The sequence below is a fragment of the Cynoglossus semilaevis genome, chromosome 1 (genome assembly GCF_000523025.1).
Source record: "Cynoglossus semilaevis isolate Cse_v1.0 chromosome 1, Cse_v1.0, whole genome shotgun sequence".
In the NCBI taxonomy this organism is placed as follows: Eukaryota; Metazoa; Chordata; class Actinopteri; order Pleuronectiformes; family Cynoglossidae; genus Cynoglossus; species Cynoglossus semilaevis.
Window position 1 is genome coordinate 15,825,758 of NC_024307.1, and position 26,287 is coordinate 15,852,044.

Here is a 26,287-nt window from a genome sequence, read left to right on the forward strand (position 1 = left end):
TATATAAAATAATATTAAAATTGTTTGCGGTTGGTTTGGGTGGATAGTATCCATCGCTTGTGCAGTCCATGAATGCATCACCGACAGAACCGGCGTTGTTCTTCCGGTGTTGGAGGTCAAAAAGCTGAGCCGAAGAAGAAGAAGAAGAAGAAGAAGAAACAGCGAGGGTTGGAGTAAACGACAGAAACCACAAGACAAATAACTGGAAATATGGTAAACGCGTCTTGATAGCACATATTTAAGACAAACAACATCTTCATACGTATTTGTTTTTTAAGAAATAAACGGATTTATTTTAGCAATGTTCGATCAAAGCTCTTTAAACAGACAAATCCGTCTCGGGGGGAGGAGGGGTTTGTGTAACTACAGTTGTTTTTGGTTCACGGTGAACTGAGAGAAACATGAGGTAAAGCATTTAAAGTAATGTTTTGTAATTGGAAGCGTGTTGACGTGTTAGAAAGCGTTTATTAAATACAACGTATCGCACTGAAATACACGTTGAAATTGCAGCATCAAAACTGAGAACATGTCCTTTGTGAGAGGAAAATGAATGAATGATTGTAACATTTGGCAAATTGTCTTTCAGTCCCACACCATCCTGCTGGTGCAGCCCACCAAAAGACCAGAGGGGAGAACGTATGCTGACTATGAATCTGTGAACGAGTGCATGGAAGGTAAATAGCTGACATTTTGTCACCAACTCCCAACAGAGAAACAAATTGTGCCTTTCTGCTAGATGGATATTTTCTGCTCCCAAATGTCTTAAAACCCTATTAGAAATGTTATAACAAGAATAATAGCTCTGATTAATTATAGTAATCAATTGTAGTGAATAAATCTCAATTACTTGTAATTGCGATTACAGTTAGTTGTGATTAATCATAATCACCCAAGTTAAATTAATATTTGACAAAAAAACTTTCTGTATATTCAGGTAGAACTATGTGTCTTACAACTGGCTCTGCAAATATTATTTCCATAAAATAAAAGATGTTATTGTTTAGATGGTTTAAGGCTTTTGCCTTGTGCACAGGTGTGTGTAAGATGTACGAGGAGCATCTAAAGAGAATGAACCCCAACAGTCCGTCCATCACGTACGACATCAGTCAGCTGTTTGACTTCATCGATGACCTGGCCGACCTCAGCTGTTTGGTGTATGTCTGATTGAAGTCCAGTTTGATTAGTTGCTGCCTGCAACTTTTTCCCATTTTCTTTATAACTTTTTTTTTTTTTTTTAATATATAGGTATCGTGCCGACACACAGACGTACCAGCCATACAACAAGGACTGGATCAAAGAGAAGATCTACGTGCTGCTGCGGCGTCAGGCCCACCAGGCAGCAAAGTAAAGCAGGAATCACTGTGTGGAGAATTTATGTTTACTCTATCTTACCTGTTGAAAAACTAACTTGTGTGGAGATTTTTTTAAAAAGTTTTTTTCCCCCTTCGTGAAGAGGAGGTGCATTTTGTATCTTTATGGTTGACTTATTAATAAAGAGTTTCTTTTAAATACATTTGCCCTTTTTTTTGTATTTAAAAAAATCAAATTCAGTGACTGTGTCTGTGGAAGGAAGTGGCAGAGAAGCATATCATGGTGGTGCAGGACTTAAAGAGCACATGGGATTTGAGTAGGATAGGGTACACGGGAAACAGCTCTGAACTCTTTGTTTGTATTGGTGGTGGACAGACATAATCAACCAGGAGCGCATTGAGGACTGTGTAAAAAGATAAATGGTTAATGTTAGAGATGGAGGTGGTGGAGCTGGACCGGTGAGGTGGAGCCCCCTGGAGAGAAACACGATAGTGAAGATGGAGACAATGGACCAAGGATGTTGAAACAGCAGGTAGAAAGAAAGACAGTTTTTAATGAAGATTCATAAACAAGATCAACTGTTGTTTTTTTTCCTGCAGCTTCGTCAGTCAGGAGTATAGGAGGATACATCACAGGATTCAGAGGAAATAAGTCTGGATTTTAAGGTTAAGATTAGAATTATTCTAATTCTGGGTCAGAATTCTGTAATAAATAAACAAATTCACACCACTCATAAATAAGACACAAACGGGAAAATGTTTTAAACAAAGATTCATTCATTTTTAAAGACATTAATGTTAGAATGACTTATCTGAAAAACAAACGACCTCGAGGGGAAATAATAAAAAAAACCACTAAAGTCAGAAGTGTTAAAAATATTTTGAGAAAAACTTCACCAATGTTGTTGTTGTTTTTTAAGAACAGTGGGAAAAGTCGTCACACTAAAAACATTGACTTTTTTCAAACCTAGTCACAAAGTCCAGACTTCATTATCTGACGTCACATCACAGCTCTCACTTCAGCCCCACATGTTATGACTTCTGACTTCATTCTTAGTTTTCATAAAAACACGATCGTGTTTTTGCGCTTCTGGCTCGAGTAGATGCTCTGTAGATATTGATCTTTGAATTAAGAAAAATAAAAATCAATTATAGGTGGACGGACGGCATGTGTGCAGGAGGAGGCGGGGGAGAAGGGAGACGTTTGACGCGGCGCAGGAGGCGACCAGACACTTCGCTCCTGGATCCTCCTCCTCCTCCTCCTCCTCCTCCTCGTCCTCCGTCTCCCAGTTGAAGCCTGTTCTTTTTATATCCACCTTTGTGTTATGATCAGCTCCGTCTCTCAGTCTGTTCCTCACAGCCACCCCCGGGTACCTCCCCCTTACTCCCCATCACCCTCCTCCTCCTCCCCTTCCACCTCCATCCCACCCTGTATCCCCCCCTCCTCCTCCTCCATCATCACCCCCTCCTCTCCTCCTTTTAGCATCTGAAAAGACCACTGAGTGAGAATCGATGGCGCAGAGGCCCAGCCTGACAGGACAATAAACCACAAAGAAAGAAGGGGTGAGTTTTTCTCTCCTTACCTCCTGCTCCTGACGCGGCGGCCGCTGCTTGATGTTGTTGTTGTTGTTGTTGTTATTGTTGTTGTTGTTTAGTGAGATGCAGCGGCTCGACTCTGTAAATGTACAATAAAGAATGAGAATAGAGGAGGAGGATGAAGGTGATGGTGATGATGATGACGCCGAGGAGAGACAGAGGGAGACAGAGGAGCAGCTCCGGAGCTGAGGGTTTTCATAAACACCAGTATCTTTTGTTACGGCGGTGTGTGTGTGTGAGTGTGTGTGTGTGATGATGAGGATGATGATGTGCTTCGGCAGCTGCCGTGTGAGAAGCCCACACTTTGGACGAGATCGTCATCGTTAGGATTAAAAATTAATAATAATAATCGTTAATTGTTCTTAATAAAAACCAGCGGTGAAAACACGCACACGTGCCCGCAGCATTACCACCACCATCATCATCATCATCATCATCTTCAGCATCAGCAGCTGCTCCGCATCCGTTTGTACGGTTTGGGACACAAACATTCACCTTATGTAACCTAGTCAAAAATAAAGCACAATGACTGGTTCCTGGTACTGTTGGCAGTGTCGGTTCTGTACCGACACACCAAGGATCTCCAGCATCGCTGCAGGTTCTGGATGAGGAGCTGGTTCTGCCTGGATTTTTTTTTTTTGGGCGATGCGGTACCTGAGAAAGGGGAGGGGGTGAGGTGCGGGGAGAGAGGGAGGGAGAGAGGAAGAGGCGATGATGCAGACGTGCCTCTGTTGTAAACAAAAATGTGGTTAGGGGAAGGAGATGAAGGGAGTGAGTCATGCTGTCACTCATGTCCATGCAGCTTATGGATGTGGATGAGAAAGGAGAGACTGAAGAGGAGGAGGAGGAGGCAGGGACTGGTCATGGTCATGCTGTCCTCCACATCCACTGCTCCTCTGGACGTGTCTTCCTGTCTGATATTAGGGAAGAAAGAGAAGAGGACAAAGAAGGGGAGAAGGAAAAAAAGAAAAACAAAAGAACAGGAGAAAAGTGAGAAGAAGAAAGAGGAAAGAGGTAACAGAATAAAGGAGAGAATCAGAGGCAGTTTTTAGTTCTCATTGTTTATACACACAGCCCATAACCAACTCTGTGAATCACAGACAGTGGGCTGTAGTCTACTGCACAGACCAAACTACCAGTTCACAGGCTGCACCAAAGTTCCTGGATTTGGACTTTAAAACCAACCAAAACCAGAACCACATCCACACCACAGACACTCTGTGCTGTTTCTAGAACCTTCCTTATGCTCTAACAGACTCTGACTGGTGGAACAGATTTAGGAAACGTTCAATCCTGGTCCTGTCCTCTGGATGTGTCTCCTCCTGGAGGTTTAGACTTTTGCAGCTACGTTGAAGGAGAGAAGAAGAGGAGGTACCGTAGAGACCAGCAGGAGGATCTGAGGAGCTCACTCATCTGCTCCTCGCTTCTGTTTCCCTCACAGCCACAGACGCAATCAATGCAACAAAATGTATTGTATACAGTGTGTGTGGGGGAACGGGCTATATTTGGACCAGACTGGCAGCAGTCCATACACCTATGACTAAATTACAGCAGCAGCAGCAGCAGCAGTGACCAAACACAGAGGGTTGAATACCATATATTGATCTGGTGTCTCGCTGGTGAGACCAGAATGTGTTTGGGTTTCCACTGGTGACCTCAAGTGACCTCAAAGCATGAGTGTGTGAAAACGGGTCTATTGCTCATTGGGAAATCCTTCTGGTATCAATACTGGCTGTTAAGGTCCATTAGTCCTCCTTGGGTCTAACAGAGTGTGTACTTTACCAAGTTTGATTAAGTCATGGAACGGTGCCATGCGGTTTGAGCAACACTTTGTTTACAGCAGGGAGCAGTGTTGTCCAGATGGGTCATTGGTGTGAAAGCTCTGCTCACTTTCTGTTCAGCTGTCCGTGGACGCAGCGATGATCCAACAGCATCACAGGGAGGACCTGTCTCCATCCTGCCTCCTCGGCCTGGCTTCTCCCGACCTTCAGACGACACAGAAGCCAAACCATACCTTCCCATGAGGCCACCAGCAGAACTCAGCCTGACCTCTCTGTATGGGGCCTCTCACATATGAAGTAGGTGTCGGTTATACCTCAGACCTTAGAGATCTCAAGTTTAGGACACAAAGACAAAACGTCTAACGCTAACCCTACTAACGTTCTCACTTGTCGTTGCTTGGTCTCAGTTGACATGGAGGATGAAGATGGGACTTGTCTACTTGATGTTTTGTGGTGAGTTTTTCTGGATACTTGTTTTTGATTATTTTCTTTAGTAAATTGTTCAGTTAAAGATCATGACACTATTTGAACTAACATTCTGTTTGTCTCCATGTTCACAGTGACCCCCAAGCCCTAAACGACTTCCTTCATGGGACCAGTGAGGTATCAGAAAGAAATCACTTAAAAAAAAATAGAAAGCTTAATTACCATCAAATAATTGACATTGCCAATTAAGAGCTTCCATTTAATAGCACAAATGAAATAGTGTCAGCAAAATCTATCCAACTCCAAAACAGACGCCTGTGGCTGGGGTTTTCAACCGAAATGGTTTGAGCGCCTGCAGCACCTCTGCCGACACCATAGCTAATCGGCCACCACCTGTTGAAGAACTCTGACCAAAGATACTGGTTGCTATGGCAACACACCGAGAGCTTGAATTCTTCTCTATTCTAGAAATATTGCTGAAAGGAGCAGATCTTGCGACTAAAACTGAGCTTTTTGGGCCAAAAATATCAACTGAGAATGAATTCCATCTCTCTAGTATTTGATCAAAACACGTACTTCATCCAGGACCTCAACAAAATATGTTTTAGGAGATATACAAAACTGTGTTGATTTGCACTGAAAATAATAGTAAAGTCAGCCCAACCCAAAATTTGCTGATTTTGTCCCACAGCTGCAGACTGAAGACCTGCTCATTAACTCCTCCTCTGGGGAGCCCTCCCTCTTCACAGATGCCCCGGTGAGTGAGTGTCTGGATCCACAGCCACAACAAACCACTCCAGAGAATGATTTTGTTCCTGCTTAATCAAAACGTCCAAGCCTCATTTTCACACTGCTCCTTCTCCTCTGTTGTTCACACCTCTCTTTTTATCGCCCACTGTTTCTCTCCTCCCGCAGAGCCCAGTCTCTCTGCTGGGAGATGGCAGGGATTCCCCAGACACTCCTCCACCTGGGTGTGTGGATCTGTCCTTCCTGGAGGAGGCCCTCTTGTCATCGCCAGAAGGGACCGAGGATCCACAGGTGGTTCAAGTTGGGCAATCACTGGAAGGTGGATGTGAGGCTAAGGAAGGAGAAGTGCCAGAAGTGGAGGAGGTGGAAGTGGCCTGTGATATACTCCAGCAGAGTCTGCAGGAGGCTGAGATCACAGAGCAAACCATGGCTCTGGAGGCAGGTTTAGCCCCAAGTGGGGACAGTCTGTCCTTGTACTCCCCAACTCCCCTTCTCTCTCCTCCAACCGTGCCATTCATTCACAAGTCTATGACGTTGCCCATCAACCAGGCTTTGCCCAGAGACACCCAGGCAGCAGTGGAGCCTCCGCAGCCCTCCCTCCTGGCTGTTGGGCCTGGCTGCCCCTCTCTGAAACCCACCGCCCCACCTCTTATGGGTCTCTTGCCTGGAAATGTGTTCCCTGCTCCTTCTCCAGAGACCTCCTTCTCTCTGAGTCCAGTCCAGGGCTCTAGTATCATCATTAACAAGGCTGTCCCCAGTGTGACCAACTGTCCCCTCATCAGCCCAACACTGAGAGCAACAGCAGCAGCACCTGGGATCGTGCTGCAGAGAGCCCCTCTACCCATCCAACCGAAACTGCCCATCAACATTCAGCCCAGACTGGTTCAAATTAGCCCCAAGCCTTCGGGGCAGAAACCAACCCAAGGTCTTACATTTGTCCCTGGGGCTGCCTCATCAAATATTCTACTGTCCCAACCTTCAGGACATAAATCGACTATCCCACCACCACAGCCAACACAGCAGCTTCCCAAGCAAGTCAGCCTACAGCTGGTCAACCAGGGCGGCTCATTTGTCCTCCAGCCTCAGGGACTCCTACAAGGCCAAAACCAGTTCCTACTCCCAGGTCAGTCTCCCGTTACAATCTCCCAACCTGCCAATGCAGTCCAAACACTGCTGACTTCTGGTCAACAAGGCCCGTCCGTCCACAGCATGACTTCGTCCACCGGGCAGCTGATAGACAGCCCCCAGATTCTTACTGTTCCACAGAGGCAGCTGAACTTTGGCCCCGTCTTTACCACCCCCACAGGGCAGCTAGCGCTCCGCCAGGCCACGGTGCTGTCAGCACCCTTGCATCTCCAGTCAGCAGCTCCTACTGTCTTCCAGATGCCGGCGCACCTTGCAGGGACCTACACTCCAGGAGGGCAGGGGCAGCGTGCCACCCTGGTTCACAGCCCTGCTCTTGGAAACCACTTCACCTTAATCAACAGCACTGGGGTGCTCCCCCCTGATCTCACTTCAATCTCGATCGTCAACGGCCCCTCTGTGGTTCAGGGGCTGCCTTTTGCCGCCCAGGCTGCAGCTCCGCAGGCAGGAGTCGCTGAAGGACAACTGAGCCTCCAGTCGGCGTCTGTGGTGCTGCTGCCTGAGAGAGCAGTACAAGAAGAGAGGAGCGGCTCCGAGGAGATGTTCCATCAACTGCAGCAGGTGAACTTAGAAGGAAACGTCTTCTTATTTCAGTCATCAGTTCTTCACAGATCACAGGTCGTCAATATGTTTGGTGTTCCTTTGTCTCTTACAGCCATATGGACATGTCCTTCAGCACGTGTCAGTGCAGCCCACCACCGCAGGGCTGCAGACCTCCTCTCCTTCTGTAGTAACAGTCCTGCAGCCTCCTCCTCCAGCTCCTCCTCCTGAACCGACTTTGGTTCCTGATTCAGCAGCTGAGATGCCAAAACTTCTCATCCCCCCCGCAGACATCAACCAAGTGGTAGAGGAGGTGGCTCAGTCCATGAGCCAGAACCAGGCCTTTATGCAACACCTGAAACAGGTCTGAAATTTAAATTTCTGTTCATTGTTCGTTGTATAATTCAGATGTTGTGATGTGGATTGCCTAATTATAAGTCACTCCATCTCTTCAACAGCAAGCACTTAGTTCTCCCATTGCTCCTGAACTGCTGGTTGGAGTGTTGCCAGTACCTATGGAGTCTCTGGACTCCACCGTGGTGAAAGAGAAAGAGAGTCAACCTCAGGCCCACGCAGATCCGGGTCCCAACACCTGCTCTGTCACACCTGACCAGTGTGTTGAGTCTTCTCCCCTTCACTCTGACCCTGAAGACTCGTCACTGCTCTGCTCCTCCCCTCCAGTTGAAGACAGTGAAGAAACTGCATCAACAATTTTCTCCTCTACACCCGGTCCCCAGATCAATCTCCCTGGACCCGAGGGCTCAGGCTCCCAAAAACCAACTCCACAGTCACTGAGTGTGCCGCAGGACTTGTACCAAGTCAGTCAGCAGCTGCAGGTCTCACAGGCTTTATTTGGCCCAAACCAGGTGCAGATCCAGCAGCCATCTGTTCCCCAGTGTCTTCCCCAAGTCCAGCTCCAGGTCCAGGCTCCTGTTTCCAAGCCACAGAACTCAACCCTTAGTCAAAGCAGCTCCTCTCCACAGCTGGTCCGTATCCTGGTGCCTCAGCAGCAGCCTGATCTCCCAGCTGCTGGTCTCTCCAAAGGAGAAGACCACCCTGCTGTCCAACAGCACACACAAAACAGTAAGTCTGTCCCCACTGACGTCCTCAAGTGATCACTTCACCACTGTTATCATGACCATGGTCACTGTAGGAGACATCTTCAGCAGTCCACCCTTTTGTCTCTCAGAGCCAACAGCTGCCTTGGCCATGGAGAGTAAATCGTTTACTCTTGATGTCCATCCTCACTCTCCTGTAGCCTCGGGTGTCCAGCAGCTTCATGGGGGACCAACTCCCATGGAGTGCACCCCTGTCCAGACAACCCCACAGCCCGGCATCAAGGTGAGACATCCTGGCACCTCACCTCTGAAATAGTTTGATAGGAAAAAGTTTCCAAACCTTAAATAAACCAACTTTGTTTTATACATTTATATATACTGTATATAAATGAACTTCTGGAGTTCCTTATGGATTATTTACACCTGGTGGCTGTATTTATTTCAAATGAATGGCTTTGAGTGGCTCATGGTTTCAGTTTTAACCACATTACCCAGCTTGAATCCTTTGTTTTCTGCAACAAATTTAAATCATTTACTCTGGTTGTTCAGCCAAATTGGCTCCAGTCAGGAAACACAAAACTGTTTTTAAAAAGATTATTTGTTGAATGCTTAAAAAAAATGTATTATTCATGACTTGAAAGTGCTTCCCTGTCCGCATCCTTTTGATCTAATCCAAAAATGTGGTTTGTTTGCCAGCTGGCAGCTCCTGTGGAGCAGCAGAGAGAGGAGAGGCTCACACCAGCAACGAGGAGGCACAGGTGAGAGACCAGTTCCTGGTACTGTTCTGTTCCTGTAAACCCACCCAACATGAACAGAAACAGAAACAGATTTCCATTCAACACATACTGTAGTAGTTATATGAATAAATATTTGTTATCTGTCATTTTTTTCCATGATCAATTGCTCCTCATTTCAGGCGACCCCTCCTGGGGCTGCGAAGTTTGAAGTGTGAAGGACACTGTAAAGACTTACTACACCTCGTCTTGTTGTCTCGTCTTTTCAGGTTCCAGCAGCAGCTTTGTTTGGACCACAGAGCAGTGCAGCAGCCCTTCACCCGCCCTGCCTTCCCCACGCTGAAGGACGCTGTTCGACGCCTGCTGCCGTACCACACCTGTGCTGGTCACCTGCCAACGCAGAGTGATTTTAATTTAGGTGAGTGGGCATTGGTCAGGAACTGGAGGTCCATTCATAGCTGAGGTACCATGTTGGCGGCAGAAAGGACCTTGGCTAAAAGGACGACCAGGGGAGAACAGGATGGGCTGGGCGAGCTGTGGTACCATCGCTGCTTTAGTGCATTCATTAACTAATACTGTTCTTGGTGGCTGTGTATACACATTCAGATACACCAGGGGTCACCAAAGGTCACTCATTACTCTCAATGGGATATAAAAGAACTCCAAAAAACAGTTCCTGTATGATGACATAATTGTCAGCCTTAATTAATTCAAGGTTCAAGGCCCCATTATCTGTCAATCTATTTGTATGTGAAGATTGTGCTGCACTCCGAGGTAGCGGCGGTACAGCTGTTACCATAACAATAAGCCCTGCTCGTGTCCTAGAATGACTTCGAACACTGACTCTAAAACATAATTCAACATTTTCCATGTTATTATTCAATTACTATAATTACTACTTACCTTTGAATAAACATTAATAATGTCAGTCACTGATCCTGTTTAGAGGAAAATGGAAACTAATGTTAACTATGCATCAACCATGCATATGATAGTTGTTCTTGCAGTAAGCGTCTTTTAAAATAAGGCCAATTATTGTCAATTATAATATCCATCCATCCATCCATCCATTTTCATCCACTTATCCGTTACCGGGTCGCGGGGGCAGCAGTCGCCACCCAAATCACACTGCACCATACCAAACCCCCTAAACCTTCCTGCGGGTGGTGAGTCCACTGGAAGGTACCAACTGCCCTAATCGGGATCCGAACTTGCCCAGGAGGTGAACCCTGGGGTTCCCAACCAATGACAGAGACATTGCCTCAATTATTACTCAATTATAATATGAATTAATTAATAGGCAGTTGCACTGAATTTCAAATTTATCTCACATTGTACAAAAGTTATATCAGAAAAATACACACCCTAAATGCGTTGTCTCCTCCACATCCGGCTCTGTGTCCCGCTTCCAGCTGAAACGAACCAAGGACATGGTGAACAAATACAGGCAGCTACTGGTTAAAGAAGCTCAGGTGAGACAGAGGCAGCACAGCGACACACTCCTCCACCTCACTGAGACCACCACCACTGTGGAGAACACCCTCCAGTCACGGCCACGTCTGGGCTCAAACTATATCACACATCACACGGGCTTATTTAAAAAGATCATTAACTGCAAATGTTTACCAACTTCACCAGAGCAGCATCAGATGCTCGTGTGTCAACAGGCAGTGAAGTCATCTTCCATTCGTGAAGTGATTTGTGAGATGGTGTGTGAACTTATTTCCCCACAGCAGGAGAGTCCATCTGCAGAGATGGTGATGCTGGAGCGTCTCTTTCTACAAGCCGAGCGATACGCTTTAGCGGAGGACAGACGGCGAGCCCGCAGAGACCCAGGTCAGTGTCCCAGCAGGAGACAGCGGCAGTTGGCGTTGGTACAGCAGCTGTGTTTGCCTCCGTTTTTTAATGGGAAATATGCTGCTTTACGAGCTGGAGGTGGAGGAGCAGAGGGAGCGGTGACACATACTGGTGCTTCTAACAAACTCATTTAGCAGCGTCTCGGAGTGAAACACCTCACCACCATATTTTCTCCCAGGTGTGAATGTGTAATTAAGCTGTGTAAACGTGGAGCAAGGTCGTGCTGAGACAGACTGGGGAGAAAAAAGGGAAACGTGACAGAAGCAAATTAAAACAGGGATTTTATGTTAATTAACAGTCGGAAAAAAAAAAAAAAAAAGAGAAGGAAGCTCTTCAAATCTGATGAACCCCACACCTGACTGCTGCTGCTGCTGCTGCTGCTGCTGCTGCTGCTGCTGGATCCCAGAGGCTTCAGCATGTTCTCTAAACTGTTCTACAAATGTATGCTAACTTGCTTTTCAATAATTTCCGAGGAAAAAACGATAATAATTCTTACAGATATTACATAATTATGTTAACATTGGTCCAATGACAGAAACTATTGGACCTCCCTGGTCAAAAGTCCAAAAATGTAATTGTTCTTCTCACAACTGGTTTGTTGAAATATTGTTAATTCTACCTTTCTCAACGGCCACCTAAAAACTAGCACCAAATTGTGTCAAACACGTCAAGCTAACCTGCAATAATTTCAGTGGAGTCAATTCACAATCCTTTTCAAACTTGCTGAGAGAACAACTTGCTGTTGGAGGTGTACGGCCTCACATCTGTGCTTTAACATCTGTCACAGTTTAGTGTCAATCATTTTAGTTGAGCTTTTTCCACTCACCGTGTTGGAGTCCTGCTCCGCCTCTCGCCGACTATCCACTGACATTTCCTCTCCTCCTTCCAGAGTCGTTCATGACGGCCTTGGCCACATCAGTGTCTTCCCCCCTCGAAGCTCCCTCCTCTCGGCCCTCCCACCTCCGCCCCTCTGGCAGCCCCTCCTCTCCACCAGCCTGGTCAAGACTCTCTGACCGGCCCCCAGGACTGAAGACGTATCGCTCCAGCTCCCGCGGGGCCCTCAGACTCACCATCAAGCAGGAGTCTGGCTCCCGTAAAGTGGTCCATAACTCAGCCTGTGACCCTGGGCTGAAGAGAGACCACACGGGGCAGCTGACCAATGGTGGAGGAGCTGCGACGGAGCAGGCTCCCAACGGAACAAACCAGCATCAGGAGCAAGACGACGAAGTGATCGCCAACGGATCGAGCCCAGCAGAGGAAGTCCAAATTAGGACACCAAATTCCAAAATAAAAGCCTGCAGTTCTCTTTCTATGCCACAGCCACAGGATGCCTGCTTCGAGTTGCCTCCCAGAGATGTCAATGCCCCAAAACTAAAATATTACAAGCTGGATTCACCTCTGCCGCCTGACCCTAAATTCAGTCCTCCTCTCCAAGAGGACAATATGCTCAGTGAACATCTACAGAGTGCCATTGACAGCATCCTGGAGCTGCAGCGTCTACAGGGCCCGTCTGCGGCCCAGGCCAGAGCCACAGCAGGCCCATCACTGGATCAGACGGTCACCAGCATCCTAGAAGGACACCTGTGAGGTAACAGGCCCCTGAAGACGTCCTTCCACAGAGACAAACGTCTGTCCTGAGGTGGGAGAAAGCAAAGTACAAAACTTCGAATCGGTTCCCAGAAGAAACAAATGATTGTGTTTTCTTGGTTGGAGATTTTACTTTGAAGGAACCGGTTGTTTTGGGGGGAGGAGAAACAGTGAAAGGCACTATTACAGAGATGCAGAGCAGACAACAGCACTATCTACAGTCTGATAGATGTTAGATACTTCATTTCCTTGTACGTTTGTGTGGGAGAAATCTATTGGAATAGGAGCTCTATTGTTTCAGTGGTAGGTTTACGACACTGGTGTAACCTTCATCATCAGCATATAGTATATAAGTAATAGTGAGGATAAAGAAAATGTGGAGTAGACTGAGATTATTCAATAGTTTTTTATAAGATTTCTTTCAGAAAAAAAAACCACAATGTGAATTTTCTTTGTCATAGTGCCAAGCCTCCAGGGTATTTATTTTGATAATCTGCCAATTGTGTTTTCAGATGAGTTGCATTGAGAAACACAGCAAGAGTGCGTGCGACGAGTGTGTGAATGTGTGTGTTATTGTTAGGGAAGATCATTTGGGTGGATCTGAAGGAAGTGTGTATGTGTGATTAAAAAAGAAAAACCAGTGCAGGCTCTGTCGTCTCGGCCTAACGAATGAAACTCCAAAGAGAAATTATTGACTCGCTACATCCTGAATACACCAGCAAACATCCCTGTTGTGTCTCTTCCAACAAACCGGAAAGTCTTTGCTAGAGTGGAAATAACTAACAGGGGCACAGGAGGAGAAAAATAAAACAGAGGAGGATTTCTGTGGTTCAGTTCCGTCTTTACTTTTTGACCCTGTGTCATAGATTATGTGAGAAATGAGTGAATTCATCAGGGTGGAAACTGCAACTGGAGAGAAGATCAAACGTTCTCCACTGGTTTTTGAAGTAAATCCAGACTGTGGCTAAATAAGACAACTTCCTTCACTTTAATAGATCTATCACCCCAGTCACTTTCAATGGAATGTTGTGATCCTGTTTAGAGGAAAATGGATGAAACAGCACAATGGGAGACAGAGGGTATGAATGAAGTCAACACGTCACTGACAGCAGCAGATGTCAGTGACGCGTACGACACCATCTGTGTGTCCACTAATATGGCGAGAGCCCACGTTATAGGAAGCTAACCGCAGCTATCTGTTAGAACTGGTGGCTATTTTTCTTCTGTCACTCGGGGGCTGAAGCCAGTCCCAGCAGCCACCAGATGAGGGCGGGGACTTGCTGTTCACCAGACCATCACAAGGCCACGAACACAGACAACACTTCACACTGACAAAAAACACAAACCACTGGTTTTCCTGCTGTAAAGCAGACACAAAAACCACTCTTCTGCCATGCGGCCTGGAGGAGGAGCCATCAGTGAACCATCGGTGGTTCCACGGTGTACGAGTTAGCACACCTGCCCTGGAAGCAGAGAACAGAGAGTCCTGGGTTTAATTCCCAGAGGAACCACATATCCCCCAGTGGCGCCTCCTGTGTGGCAGCCTGTGTTGGTTGCATCGACTCACACTGTACATTTCCCATTGAATCAGACATGAAATTAGCCATTACAACCAATCAAAGGTTTAGGGAAGTGAAGTTGTCTCGTCTTTCCACCGTCTCCCATTTCAGAGTTACTTCTTCAACCAGCGGAGCCACGCCCACAGCCTCACTTCTCATGTGTACTAGTTCTGTGTCTATTCTCAGAGATGATAAAGGTCTCCTTTTACTGTGTGTGTTAACATGCAAGCAATAATGAGTCGGGGGCAGTGGGGATACAGTGAGGAGGAGGAGGAGGAAGAAAGAGGAGGGAGGTCTTTGGCCTGTGGTGATTTCCAAATGTCATTGGTTGTTCAGTTTAGGAAATGGAAGATGACTGCTGTCACCGAAGCCCCTGTTGTTTTGGGACATTTTGAACGGCTTTAGGGTCACATCATGTCCGCGAACCATCGTAACAACACATGTAGTACCAGAAAAACCAAATCTGTCGTTCATTTTCCACAACACTGTAGAAAACACGACCAAAAACTGAAGGGATTTTCCGATTCATATTTTCACGTCTTTTCATTTGTTACATTTTAAGGTCTGCTAGCCGCCGTACCACGGAAATGGTTTGTTTTGATGCAGCCATTTTGGAGCAATACATGCAATTTTTTTTGGAAGTCTTATGTTCACGTGACAATCTTGTTGGTTTGAGTAAAAATGTGAATTCTGTCGTCCTTCACCGTTCCGGCTCTCCGTCATGTTCAAATTGTTCTTTGTACTTGGATGTGACCTTAAAGGTCAAATTGAAATCTGCAGAACGTCTTAAACTGAAGTTGGGAATTACTTCTAACTGTTCAAAGACTTAAAGTCTGACTTGTCGTGTTGGGAAATGCCTTTCTGTCGGGCTGTTATAAAGGAGTGGGATTTAAAAAGAGGACAAAATAATGTGATTTAAAAATACTGAAATATGAAAGTGACCCATCCCTTCAAAAATGACTTTTTTTTATTTCTGATGTGAAATTGTGTTTTGTTGATTTGAAGAAATTGATTTTTTCATATGCAGTAACTTATGTTGAAACTCTCAGTTTGGGAGGAAACACATGAAGATTGATTTATTCTGGGAAAAATAACTGTGTAAAAAAAAAAGAATAATTATACACTTCCCAAGTTTGGGAAGTGTATAATAAGGACTGAAAATGAGATCAATTTGACTATTAGAAAATGTTAATGTTATCTAGGACCAGCACATTCCAACATAAATGGAATGTAAAAGCTAACATAAAAAATAGCAGTGTTACTACATTTTATCACACAACCTACTACAGTATTTTCCTCTCGTCAGGCGTAGCTTTTGGTTGAATCTAAACATACCATAGCAACTACAACTACCGCTATTTAGCAGCTAGCATGTCAATCTTTCCCCAAAGCTAGATATTTTCTTTCAAGCTAAGCTAACCCCATGCTAACTCAGAAAATAATAACAAGCAATAGCAATTTCAAATTCTTAATGTCTAACAAACACAAAAGAAAAACTGCTTGTTGAGTCATCTATTTAATCTGATTCTCAATCATGCTAGCTCAGGTTAGCTTAACGTTAACTCAATGTATGGTCAATTTAAACAATATCGGTAAAAAGTTAATATCGGACATCCCTACTTTCAACCCCTGCCTTACCTCCATTGTACTCTTCATGAGCAGCTACTCTAATCTTACAAGTGGCTAAAACATGGACAAACAATGTCAATGTAATTTTGGGTTAAAACTAATCTTTTTTTTAATCTTCAGTGTTTCTTCCCTCAGAGGTTTCACTGAAATGCAGTAAAGATGTCTTTCACGGCATACGATTGCACTCTGCTCACCATAAAAAGAAGACAAATGACGGAATGCCATCAACTTTTACTCCGGTTTTCATTTTTACACAGCACTTCCACACATTTGCCAAACATGTTTTTCTTTGTCGATTAAAAGACATTCAGAAATGAAAATCCTGGAGTGAACTTTGATGGACTTCTCTCCAGTGACGTGCCATTTGTTACTGTTGTTGCGTTTGTGTCAAACACTGACCTCGAGGACGGCGGTCAGTTCTGTCAGCAGTTTACAGTGACGGCTTCACTTTGGTGTGCATGTCGAGCCACTTATTTATTTACTATTTATTGGTTGAAAATGTCTTTATTTTTCTGACTGTACTGTGAAACCACGGGAGCTCATTCCTTCTTACAGCGATCAAGTAAACATTCGACTGACAGATTGTTCCGATGCCAAAATCAAGAGGCCTTAATTTAGCAGAACTAGATTGTAAAAGTCATTTCTGACACAAAAAAGAAAGAAAAAAAAAACTAACAAACTAAAGACTCATTTGAGCTGAAAGTCACGAGTGATTCATATATGAAATGTTAAGAAACCACTTTTGTACTCATTTTTACAGACTATTTATTAAACTGTGATTTTGTAAGAAATAAAAAAAGAAACAAATGGCGAAGGTTGTGGTGTCGCTTGAGTTTGTAAAACAGTAAAGACAAAAAAAAAAACTTTTTAATTGCCATTTCTGTTGCATGTTAACTCATGTTTTGAAGCTTTATTTTTTAGCCTTTTAGCTTAACTTTTAACCATTCAAGCTGTATGTGAGCCAAGTGTAGTTTTCATTTGGACAAATTTAAGCAAGCTAGCTTTTAGATATATGAGCTAGCTGATTTAGCTCATTCAACCTTGGAATTATTTCTGTAAGTTTTAAAATATTTTCTGAAATCTAACATTTGTCCAGTTAATTTTGAGGGACATGGTGTGGTCGCACAGTCAATGTTGACAGCTTGACGTCACAGTGACAGATAACAGAGAGCTCACTGTTGAAACATGTCTCAGTAAAACTACACCTGGAAGTATAAACTTTAGCTACTTTAGCTTGTGTGGGTTTCAAAGCCATTTCTTTCAACCAGTCTTTCGTGAAAACATTATGGTTCTTATTTAATTTTTGCTATACTTTGGATGAACATTTTCAGGCTAACCTTAAGTTGACTCTTTGTAGATTGAGTGTTTGAGGTCATCTTTAGTTGTCCTTGTACTACTTTGTATTTTTATGCACTTTGAAAATTTTAAACCCACACATTAAGGTGTCAACAAGGATTCCAAACACCATTAAATACAAACTGGACTTTTATTCACATTTTTTTAAACATCAGAGTTTAGGAAAAACAAACAGCTGCTTGTATCCACAGAACCATGAATAAAGACAAAGCAGCTGTTTTTACACACTTCTTCATTTGTAAATAAATTAGTACACACTTAAGACAAAAATCTTAACATTTGCAGAGTGGGATTTAATGATCGTTGGCACATGTTTTCTTCACTGTGTTGTTTGGATTCTGTTCAGTCGACGTCGTTTGAGAAAAACTACTGTAAATAAAAAGAAAACAAACCATGTCCCAATGCTGTGACAGGTCTCCAGTCAGGTTCAGGGATTAGGAGGCTCATTAAAACATGAGCCGTGGAAGAGACCCAACCGTCATGGAGGCCCCACAGGAGGACATGAACATCACAAGTCTAAATGAGCCAACGTTAGTGTTCCCACCCACAAAGGAGAAGATCAAAGGAGGTGCAGATGGGCCCTGAAGCAGAGAATTTTAAGTTAACGTTTGGTTTCAAGTTGCTTCAAGGAAAAAAAGATCCTCATCTACTGAATTAAAACAGACCAGAGGCTGAAAAAGCAGCAGAGCACGAAATAATCCAAAGTCATGAAAATATGACTCTCTCTTTCTCTCTCTAAGTAGCATCAGTTTCAGCAAAGCCACGAAACTGAGGGGAAAGTAAGAGCAGGAGGCGGCGTCTCCTTCTTAAAAATCCAACTCCATATGTTTTTAAACATGTCTCATATAATTACACACTTCTCAGGAAAGTGTCTGTATGCCGTTAGCTTTGTCACACTCAGTGCTGGCTTTTCATCTCAGACGGAGGAGCGTCAGTGTGTTTGCTCCGTCCCCTCCTTCATTCACACACTCTTCATAGCAGCGCAGCAGTGACGGAGCTCGGGCGTCAGAGAAGTTTGGTCGTGGTTAGTAAATCAGAGCACAGATCCACCGACGTCAAGACCACTCTTCAGAAACCCCAGTCACAGTCTGTGGCGTCGGAGCCGACACCTGTCAGTTGAGTTCGATCGACACGTCCTCTCCGTACTTGCGGATTAACTTGTGGTGGTTGTGGTCGATGGACCACAGGGGCGGGAGGTGACGGGGCTTCATGGAGGTCAGGAAGTGCTGCCTCCAGCGCCGCTCCAGGTGCATGAGACCCCGCAGACCCTGCTCAGCGTGAGCCTGGACCACCCTCAGGCCGTGAGGAACGAAGGCCTTGTTGAAGATCCTTTAGAGGAGAGAAGGACAGGTTTGTGCATCATCTCTCTGGACAGGAAACACACGGACAGTCTGCAGACCAACACGACGGCTCAGCGATCAACAGAACTGGCAGAATTTGGTGGAATAAATTCACTTGTTGATGGACATCAGTGCTGCCAACAGGTAATGTGTGGACCGTCCCTCAGCTGTACGACAGGTACTTGTTCAATCGGTGAACAAAATGACACCTATTACACCTAACCATGGTGCGTGTACAGCTGTACGACAGGTACTTGTTCAATCAGTGACCACCTATTAGAGCAGTTCTCAAACCATGGTGCGTGTGTCAAAGTGCACCTAGTTTTTGTTGCACTCAGAATTAAAGTACCAGCTGTAGTGTTGTATTTGTAATTGGTATTTTTTTAAATCATTTTTATTCCATAAAAATAATCTTATAGAAAAAAATATACTAATTTATAATTTTATTAATTCAAAACTTGAAAATATTCCAGCGGAACATGGATGGTATTATAACAGCGTTTCTCAAACTACGGCACGCATACCACTGGTGGTACTCGGACTCCCTCTAGTGGTGCAGTAAGGGACTCTGACTCCCATTGTAAACAAGTGAGCCATGTTTTTCTTCTAGTTCAACTGGTCCCATGTGCCTGTGTGTGTTTCTATTTTAGAACTACAGCTCCAGTTGTAGGACTGCGTCATAGTCTTCAGCTGAGAACTATGTAGGTCTGTGCTGCTGCAAGTTAACGTTACCAACATGAACTACAGCTCCCTCTAGTGGAGGAGCACCGGGAGTGTGTTCCTGCTCACATCCAACCCTTGTCTGTTCCTGGTACTGTTGTGAAAACTACCGTCTGTGTCTGCTGTTTATTCATGTCTATAAACAGTTAAAATAATCACTGACATCAACATTATCGACAAACAGTTAAAATAATCACTGACATCAATATTATCAACCAGACAGTTCACAGGTGGTTAAACACAGGGTCCGTGTTACATGTTAAGGCTGTGTGTGTGTGTTTACCTAAACACTCTTAAATTATGTCTTCATTAAACTCAGCAGTTACCTTTTAATTAAGCCTGTAATAAACCAGAGTGAAGCTGCTGCTGAAGCCAGTACTAATAAAAGTCCAGTTCTTTTATGGGCACCGCTGTTTATCTCCTGATTAACTGACCGTCTTACACCAACTGTACAGTTAGCAGCACAGTCTGCAGCGTCAGTGCAGCTGATGAGCTCCACTGAACACGCTGCTCAATAAAAAGTAAAAAAAAAAAAATTAAAAGAAAATAGAAAAAAAAAAAAAAAAAAAAACTCACGGAGCTGACGGTTAGAATGTCAAAATACATTGTCAAATATCTGCTGTAGTATTTATATTGATGCACTGAAAATACACCAACCAAGCAAAACGCCAACAACTGATTCTGAATATGACTCTACATTGTGCACGGTTGATATTTCAGCCTGTGGAAACGCGTAAACACATATTTTCATAGTTTTGTGATATTATTCTTTGGAGTATAATTTATTATATTATATTTAATGTAGTACCTTGATACTCAGGATAAGTACACACACATTTGTATTTATCGTATTGTATTTCCCTATTTATGGTTTGAGCCAAAGCCTGTGATTTTACTGCATCAGTAGTTCTGAATATTTGTTGTTTGTTCCTGTGTTTTCTGACATCTCTGCTGCAGACACTTGTTCAATAAACACAGCAACATGTTTTTGGACAGTGATAACAAATGCTGACACTTGGTTTATGTTTTTGGAGGGTTTTTTTGGTGACTGAAGTCTCGGGGCTTCAGGCTGTGACCATGTGCAGCCAGAGTCAGCTCTCACCTGGTCTCCAGGTCGGCCGCCTGCTGCAGCATCTCCTGGCTCAGGTCCTGCAGCTGGCTCACGTTGAAGAACTCCATGATGACGGCCTGCAGCTCCTCTCGTCTCTGCTTGGGCAGACCGTCCCCGGCGGTGACCAGGGCCCGGGCCGCCGACCTCACCCTGCGCCTGTCGTGGTCCTCGTGCAGACGGACCACCTCCTCGCAGCCCTGAGGGGCGGCGTACTCCTCGGCCAGCTGCTGCTTCAGAAAGCCGTCGTGCACGTTGGAGGCGGCGTGGCAGCTGGTACACAGCAGCAGGATGTCGTGGGAGTTGTGGTCCTTCATCTCCATGGGGAAGTGACGTCTGTACTCGTGAGGAACCACGTTTTTCCTGCACGACGGGACAGAACATTATATTACAGCTAAAGCGTCACCGGGGGGACACCGAGACGTTCTAATTTTCTTAGGGGTGGGGATCGATCCAATGCTCCAGGTCGGTCTGATATTGGTCAAAATATCAGGATCAAAAAAAAAAAACCATTACAAATGCAAAGTGTTCAACTTAACTTTCACAACATGCCATCAATAAAGACACCATCACCGATGGCATGATGGAGGAGAAGAAAAGACATCGGCTTGATATTGGACATGAAAAGTTGTTGAGCCGTCCCTAAATTTTACCAGCGGTTCAACAAAGGTAGAAAAAAAAAAAGAAAAATATCCAGGTGAGTTTTTACCTGATGTAAGAATCTACTTTTCCACAGACCACACACAGATTCTCTTTGACGGTCAGGTAATAATCCTGCCGAGAGTCTGGACGTCCTGACGGCTCAAACAGCAGCTTCACCACGAACGGATCTTCACTCTGAAGAACTGGATCACAAACACACACACAGACACCCACACACCCGTGAGTTAAAGGGCATGTCAGCTCAGTGACCTTCCAGCTCCTGTTTACATGAAACACAGGGCAGCAGCCAAGTCTGTGTGTGCAGAATGTTGTCATTTTGAGCGTGTGTGTAAGTTTGTGTGTGTGTTGGTTTGGATCAAATGTTCTGATATTGATGTCACCTTTTATGATATTTTAATTGCACTGATTCTACTCTTGAGGAATAGAATTCTTTCATTCTTGATCAAAACATCTACGGCAATGTTTTTTTATTGAATTAAAATTGGGGTTAAAATTGATTTTTTAAATTACAAAACAGTTGGGAACCACTGATCTATGGATCAAATACAGAATCAAATATAAAAAAAAGAAACCCCTCGATTGCAGCCTCAGGTCTATTCTTTGATTCTTAATGTACAAAGTTCTTTCTTGTGTGTGAAAAAGACCAAAAAGTTGCATTTGCCAAGTGTTTTACAGCAGAATGAGGAACACGGAGTCACGGCTCTACCTGCTATCCCCCTGTTCAGGTACCACTTGGCTTTCTTCTTGTCACAGGTGCACAGAGGTTCACCATCAGGAGCGTAGAGGAAGCAGTTATCATAGAGAGGAGACTTCCTGTAAACAAATCAATGACAAGTCTTGATTATTCAGCACAGGGGGGGGGGTGCGTTCACGTCAGACAACAGCCATTCCATTTCCAGTCACCTGGTGGAGTAGCCCAGCTGTTTCCTCTTGGTTTTCTTTCGTAGGTCTGGGACTTGCTGATCTCCAGACTCCGGGCTCTCAGTGCTACTGGGTGCTCTCTTCATTTTCCTCTTCCTCTCTTTTTCAGCACTGCCATCGTCTCCGTCTCCTCGGCCCCTGAAGGGCATGTCCACCAGGCCCTGGCAGCAGGAGGCCAACTCCTCAAAGGAGCGGTAGAGGAAGAGAAGAGGGGGGTGGGGGGTGGGGGGGGGGGGGGGGGGGGGGGGGGGGGGGGTGCGTTCACGTCAGACAACAGCCATTCCATTTCCAGCCACCTGGTGGAGTAGCCCAGCTGTTTCCTCTTGGTTTTCTTTCGTAGGTCTGGGACTTGCTGATCTCCAGACTCCGGGCTCTCAGTGCTACTGGGTGCTCTCTTCATTTTCCTCTTCCTCTCTTTTTCAGCACTGCCATCGTCTCCGTCTCCTCGGCCCCTGAAGGGCATGTCCACCAGGCCCTGGCAGCAGGAGGCCAACTCCTCAAAGGAGGAGCTGGGTCTGGACTCATGCTGGAAACCCAGGAGATGGAAGAAAAGAGCGACGGAAACTTGGGCGTCTCTGGCGGCGTAGGTCATCTGAGGTCACCAGAATGACACATTTATGTAAAAGGTTTTTTTTTTTCCCCCCTTACTTTGGTCATCTGAGGTCACCAGAATGACACAATTATGTAAAAGGTTTTTTTTCCCCTCTCTTACTTTAGAGAAGATTAAAAATAAAGAATCTTCACCTGCTCCATTGTGAGTTCGTCTGCTTCCCAGTCGCTGCAGCGCAGCTCCAGAGATTTATCAAGACTAATGTTCAGCAGATCTGCCGCCAGGGACTTCAGACTGAGGCCGTTACTCACTGTAGCCTGTCTGGTAATGGAGACAAATGCAAATATTCATGTTTCATGTAAAGAAGATCTGCTCTCACAGCATGTACAACTGTGATAGTACAACATGTATAACTTCAGGGGTCCCCAACCCACGGCCCACGGCCCTTACTGGACCGTGGGTAATTTGGTACCCGGCCGCAGAGAAAGAATGAATAATTTACATAATTTAAAGAGAATCCAGTCATTTCAATTGACTTCATCAATTAAAGCTAATTTTAAGATGTTTTATTTAGATTGTTTTTTTATTTATGTATCTATCCTTAACAGTTCTTCAATAATAAGACATGGTGCTACTTGACAGTACCGGGGACCACTGGTTTGGAGTCCAACTAAAACTCAAAGGACTAGACTAACACTTTAGGAAACAAATCAAATGCTGTTATATTCCTATACTGTCCTGCCTCTAAAAAGACCGTCATTATTCGTTCTCTACCTTTCTCTCAAAGCCAGGTACCGCAGGTCTAAAGTACTGGTCAGGGACAGACCGTAGTCGTGTGTCAGACGTTTGCCATCTTCATAGCAACCCACGCCCACTTTCAAAACATGGGGATCTCGTAGAACTTCCATTAAACTGAGCGGGAACGCTTGCTGATTGCCGCGAAACGGCAGCAACCGAACCAGGACGCAGCGGCCTGAATACGATGCCATCTGTAGGAGAGAGACGGCGGAGACCTGGCCCTTCACCGAGACCTGGGACACACAAACCACAGTGTCCCGGTCAGACCAGAACAGCACGAGTTTGAATGATGAGTTTGAAGTTTGAAGTAGAGAAAAATTCCAACCCACAAGAGAAAAAATTAACTAATTATACTAATAAATAATATTATAATTTTAACTAACACTAGTTGTAATTTGTAATTTAATATGGCCTAACACCATCCAGCTGTGTTAGTGGGGGAAAAAAATCCAACAAATCATATTTCATACTAATATTAAGTGAGAAAAGTAAATCCTGGGTGGATTTTTCCTCTGTGTGATCTTAAACATGCAAACATATCTCTTACGCCATTGGTCTTTACCCATTCACAGTCCAGCCCCAGCACAGGGAAGACGGACAGCTCCTTCTGCATCACTGGCCACAGCTGATGCCATTCCTCTTCAGAGCTCACCAGCGCCGGCTGCACATCCAGCAGCTTCTCTGAAGTGGGGATCTGTACAGGAGGGTGCGCCGCCACGGGCTTCTCTTCAACATTGAGTGTTTTGACCCACTGACAATCCACAGCTGCCAGGTTCTTCTCCACAGGTGTAAGAGACTCAGCGCTATCAGCTAGCTTCTGGACGAAAGGTAGCTCGGCGCTATCAGCCGCCTTCTGAATGAAAGGTAGCTCGGCGCTACCAGGCGCCTTCTGAACGAAAGGTAGCTCGGCGCTATCAGCCGCCTTCTGAACGAAAGGTAGCTCGGCGCTATCAGCCGCCTTCTGAACGAAAGGTAGCTCGGCGCTACCAGGCGCCTTCTGAACGAAAGGTAGCTCGGCGCTATCAGCCGCCTTCTGAATGAAAGGTAGCTCGGTGCTATCAGCCGCCTTCTGAATGAAAGGTAGCTCGGCGCTACCAGCCGCCTTCTGAATGAAAGGGAGCTCGGCGCTATCAGCCGCCTTCTGAATGAAAGGCAGCTTCTTTCTTTTGGTTATGTACACCTGCCACACCAGCAGCCCACCCAGGGCGGTTCCTAGTACTGTTGTGATGAGAGCTGTCATAGGCCCTCTGTGTGACATGGTGACTGGGGGGTGGAGGGGAGGCTGTGGACAAGCTGGAAAGTGGAAACCAAGTATTAAAGTACTAACAACTGAGAAGGAGATGTATATGTAAAAAAAAGAACCAGTTTTGCTGTTCACTTAAAACATATACGAGCACATATTTACCTAATTATGATGTCATTCTGTCTACTCCAGGTTGGATTAAACTTTATCTGCATGTACTTTAAACCACATTAGTATACATTGCAATAATTTGCAAATTATAGTGAAATAGCTACAGCAACAACTGATACAAAATTGGTCATAATAATAATACAATATATTTCATAATTTGCACATGTTCATTTTTATGACTTAAATTCTCTAGACAAAACACAAACATCAACTTCTGTGCCAAAGCCTGGTTAAAGCGTTAGCTTAGGCTAGTACTGGTCCGGTGGACAAATGACCACAAATGATAAACTACTAACAAAACACTGCAAGACTGAGCTCACGTTAACGTCAACTATAGAGGAGCTCACTCACAGAAAAACCAACTGTTTTAATCGTGGAAGTTGAGCTACCGCTTAGCAGCCGCTAACAGTTCCAACAACTCCTGCCAACAATGACAGTTTATTCTTATCAAATATCAGTCCGACATTCCTTCTAGCATGGTTCATATTTCATTAACAGTGTATTGTCTTGACTATGACCAGATGTTCTCACTGAAACCAGCTCAAACACCTCCGTCGGTTCGAACGCCACACACAGGTTTAGGCTACCGGGCTAACACGTTGAATTAGCCAAGGAGATTACCCTCATTTTGACACGACAGTTCACAAACACTGTCGGTGACACGTACGTGTGACTTAAAACCTTACCTTTACGTTTCAACGCAGCTCTGTGTCACGCTGACACTCTCACATGTGTGTTTGTTTCTGTTTGCTAAATCCTACCACGTCTTCCTGCCTGTATTTATATCATTGCCGCTGCGCCTAGAAACAGCTGTGGCTGGTGCCCTCTAGTGGAAGGACGGACTAATAACACTTAAGTCCCAATGTAAGGGGTACACTTGGTTTTCACTTACCGCTTTGTTTTTATAAAACATTAGGCCAATTTTTAGTTTATTATAATCCCGCTTAAATACACATTGACCCTGAATTTGATTTGACACTCACAACAGCCAGACAGACAACAAGAGTATCATCTGTGAAAATGTCTACAGTACATCCTCATAGATTTGTGGTTTATGTATACAACTACTGCTAAAGTTTACAACTTAATGTTTTGAGCTGGGGCGCCCAGTGGAGTTTGTTAGAGAGGATTGCCGGTCCAAATCCTAGCCTGGGCAGGTTTATAGTGTGTTTAGTTTCCTATTCTTCCTGTTTAATATGTGTTAACTGCAAGAGAAAAAAAAAAGTTTTGTGTATACTTTTGTACAATGACTAAGTTATTTTTCATCTTCTTTTTTGTATTCAGCGCAGTTTCAGTTGAAACACAAAGGTGTCGGTGAAGGACTCAGACCACACATTCCTCTACCACCATCAATTTATTCAATCTTTTAGCTTCAATAGTTCTCCAAAGAAGTGGAATTAAGTCATGAAATAATTACAAAATGGAAAAATAGATCAGAGAAAGATCATAT

The 26,287-nt window shown here is 44.7% G+C and overlaps 3 protein-coding genes across 6 annotated transcripts; 2 read left to right on the forward strand and 1 right to left on the reverse strand.

The window, feature by feature from the left end:
- The first annotated feature begins 59 nt into the window (after positions 1 to 59).
- On the forward strand, positions 60 to 1,425 carry LOC103381638 (ERH, mRNA splicing and mitosis factor). The gene is made up of 4 exons (XM_008314097.3): positions 60 to 213; positions 587 to 674; positions 1,034 to 1,154; positions 1,246 to 1,425. Exons 1-4 carry the CDS (start codon positions 211 to 213, stop codon positions 1,346 to 1,348), a joined length of 315 nt encoding a protein of 104 aa, XP_008312319.1. The 5' UTR covers positions 60 to 210; the 3' UTR covers positions 1,349 to 1,425.
- Positions 1,426 to 1,558: 133 nt separating this feature from the next.
- On the forward strand, positions 1,559 to 17,065 carry LOC103381628 (BRD4-interacting chromatin-remodeling complex-associated protein). The gene is made up of 14 exons (XM_008314084.3): positions 1,559 to 2,873; positions 4,808 to 4,984; positions 5,095 to 5,140; positions 5,248 to 5,290; positions 5,805 to 5,870; positions 6,029 to 7,564; positions 7,659 to 7,907; positions 8,002 to 8,626; positions 8,733 to 8,884; positions 9,298 to 9,359; positions 9,605 to 9,763; positions 10,723 to 10,807; positions 11,069 to 11,171; positions 12,082 to 17,065. The coding sequence occupies exons 3-14, from the start codon at positions 5,100 to 5,102 to the stop codon at positions 12,777 to 12,779; spliced, it is 3,819 nt and encodes a 1,272-aa protein (XP_008312306.1). The 5' UTR covers positions 1,559 to 2,873; positions 4,808 to 4,984; positions 5,095 to 5,099; the 3' UTR covers positions 12,780 to 17,065.
- A 369-nt stretch (positions 17,066 to 17,434) lies between these two features.
- Positions 17,435 to 25,678, reverse strand: exd2 (exonuclease 3'-5' domain containing 2). 4 transcript variants are annotated; one of them, XM_017035154.2, is made up of 10 exons: positions 25,524 to 25,677; positions 23,986 to 24,716; positions 23,400 to 23,656; positions 22,820 to 22,946; positions 22,545 to 22,667; positions 22,058 to 22,230; positions 21,861 to 21,967; positions 21,201 to 21,336; positions 20,486 to 20,854; positions 17,435 to 18,652 (listed from the first exon to the last, which is right to left on the reverse strand). In XM_017035154.2, exons 2-10 carry the CDS (start codon positions 24,679 to 24,681, stop codon positions 18,436 to 18,438), a joined length of 2,205 nt encoding a protein of 734 aa, XP_016890643.1. In that variant the 5' UTR covers positions 24,682 to 24,716; positions 25,524 to 25,677; the 3' UTR covers positions 17,435 to 18,435. The 4 variants fall into 4 exon arrangements, with proteins under 4 accessions (XP_016890643.1, XP_016890641.1, XP_024911423.1 ...); XM_017035152.2 differs by having other exon boundaries at positions 23,971 to 24,716; XM_025055655.1 differs by lacking the exon at positions 22,058 to 22,230 and having other exon boundaries at positions 22,372 to 22,667; positions 25,524 to 25,678.
- Between the last annotated feature and the right edge of the window lie 609 nt (positions 25,679 to 26,287).

Bases quoted from the DNA above. Each gene is read 5' to 3' on its own strand.
- LOC103381638 (XM_008314097.3), top strand. The intron at 675-1,033 runs GTAAATAGCTGA...CCTTGTGCACAG, and splicing joins TGTGAACGAGTGCATGGAAG to GTGTGTGTAAGATGTACGAG. The intron at 1,155-1,245 runs GTATGTCTGATT...TTTAATATATAG, and splicing joins GCCGACCTCAGCTGTTTGGT to GTATCGTGCCGACACACAGA.
- exd2 (XM_025055648.1), bottom strand. From the start codon at position 24,681: ATGTCACACAGAGGGCCTATGACAGCTCTCATCACAACAGTACTAGGA. The intron at 23,657-23,970 runs GTAAGAGATATG...TGTGTGTCCCAG, and splicing joins AATGGGTAAAGACCAATGGC to GTCTCGGTGAAGGGCCAGGT. The intron at 18,653-20,485 runs GTGAGAGCTGAC...TCTCCTCTAAAG, and splicing joins GCGGCCGACCTGGAGACCAG to GATCTTCAACAAGGCCTTCG.
- LOC103381628 (XM_008314084.3), top strand. From the start codon at position 5,100: ATGGAGGATGAAGATGGGACTTGTCTACTTGATGTTTTGTG. The intron at 5,871-6,028 runs GTGAGTGAGTGT...CTCCTCCCGCAG, and splicing joins CCCTCTTCACAGATGCCCCG to AGCCCAGTCTCTCTGCTGGG. The intron at 7,565-7,658 runs GTGAACTTAGAA...TGTCTCTTACAG, and splicing joins TGTTCCATCAACTGCAGCAG to CCATATGGACATGTCCTTCA.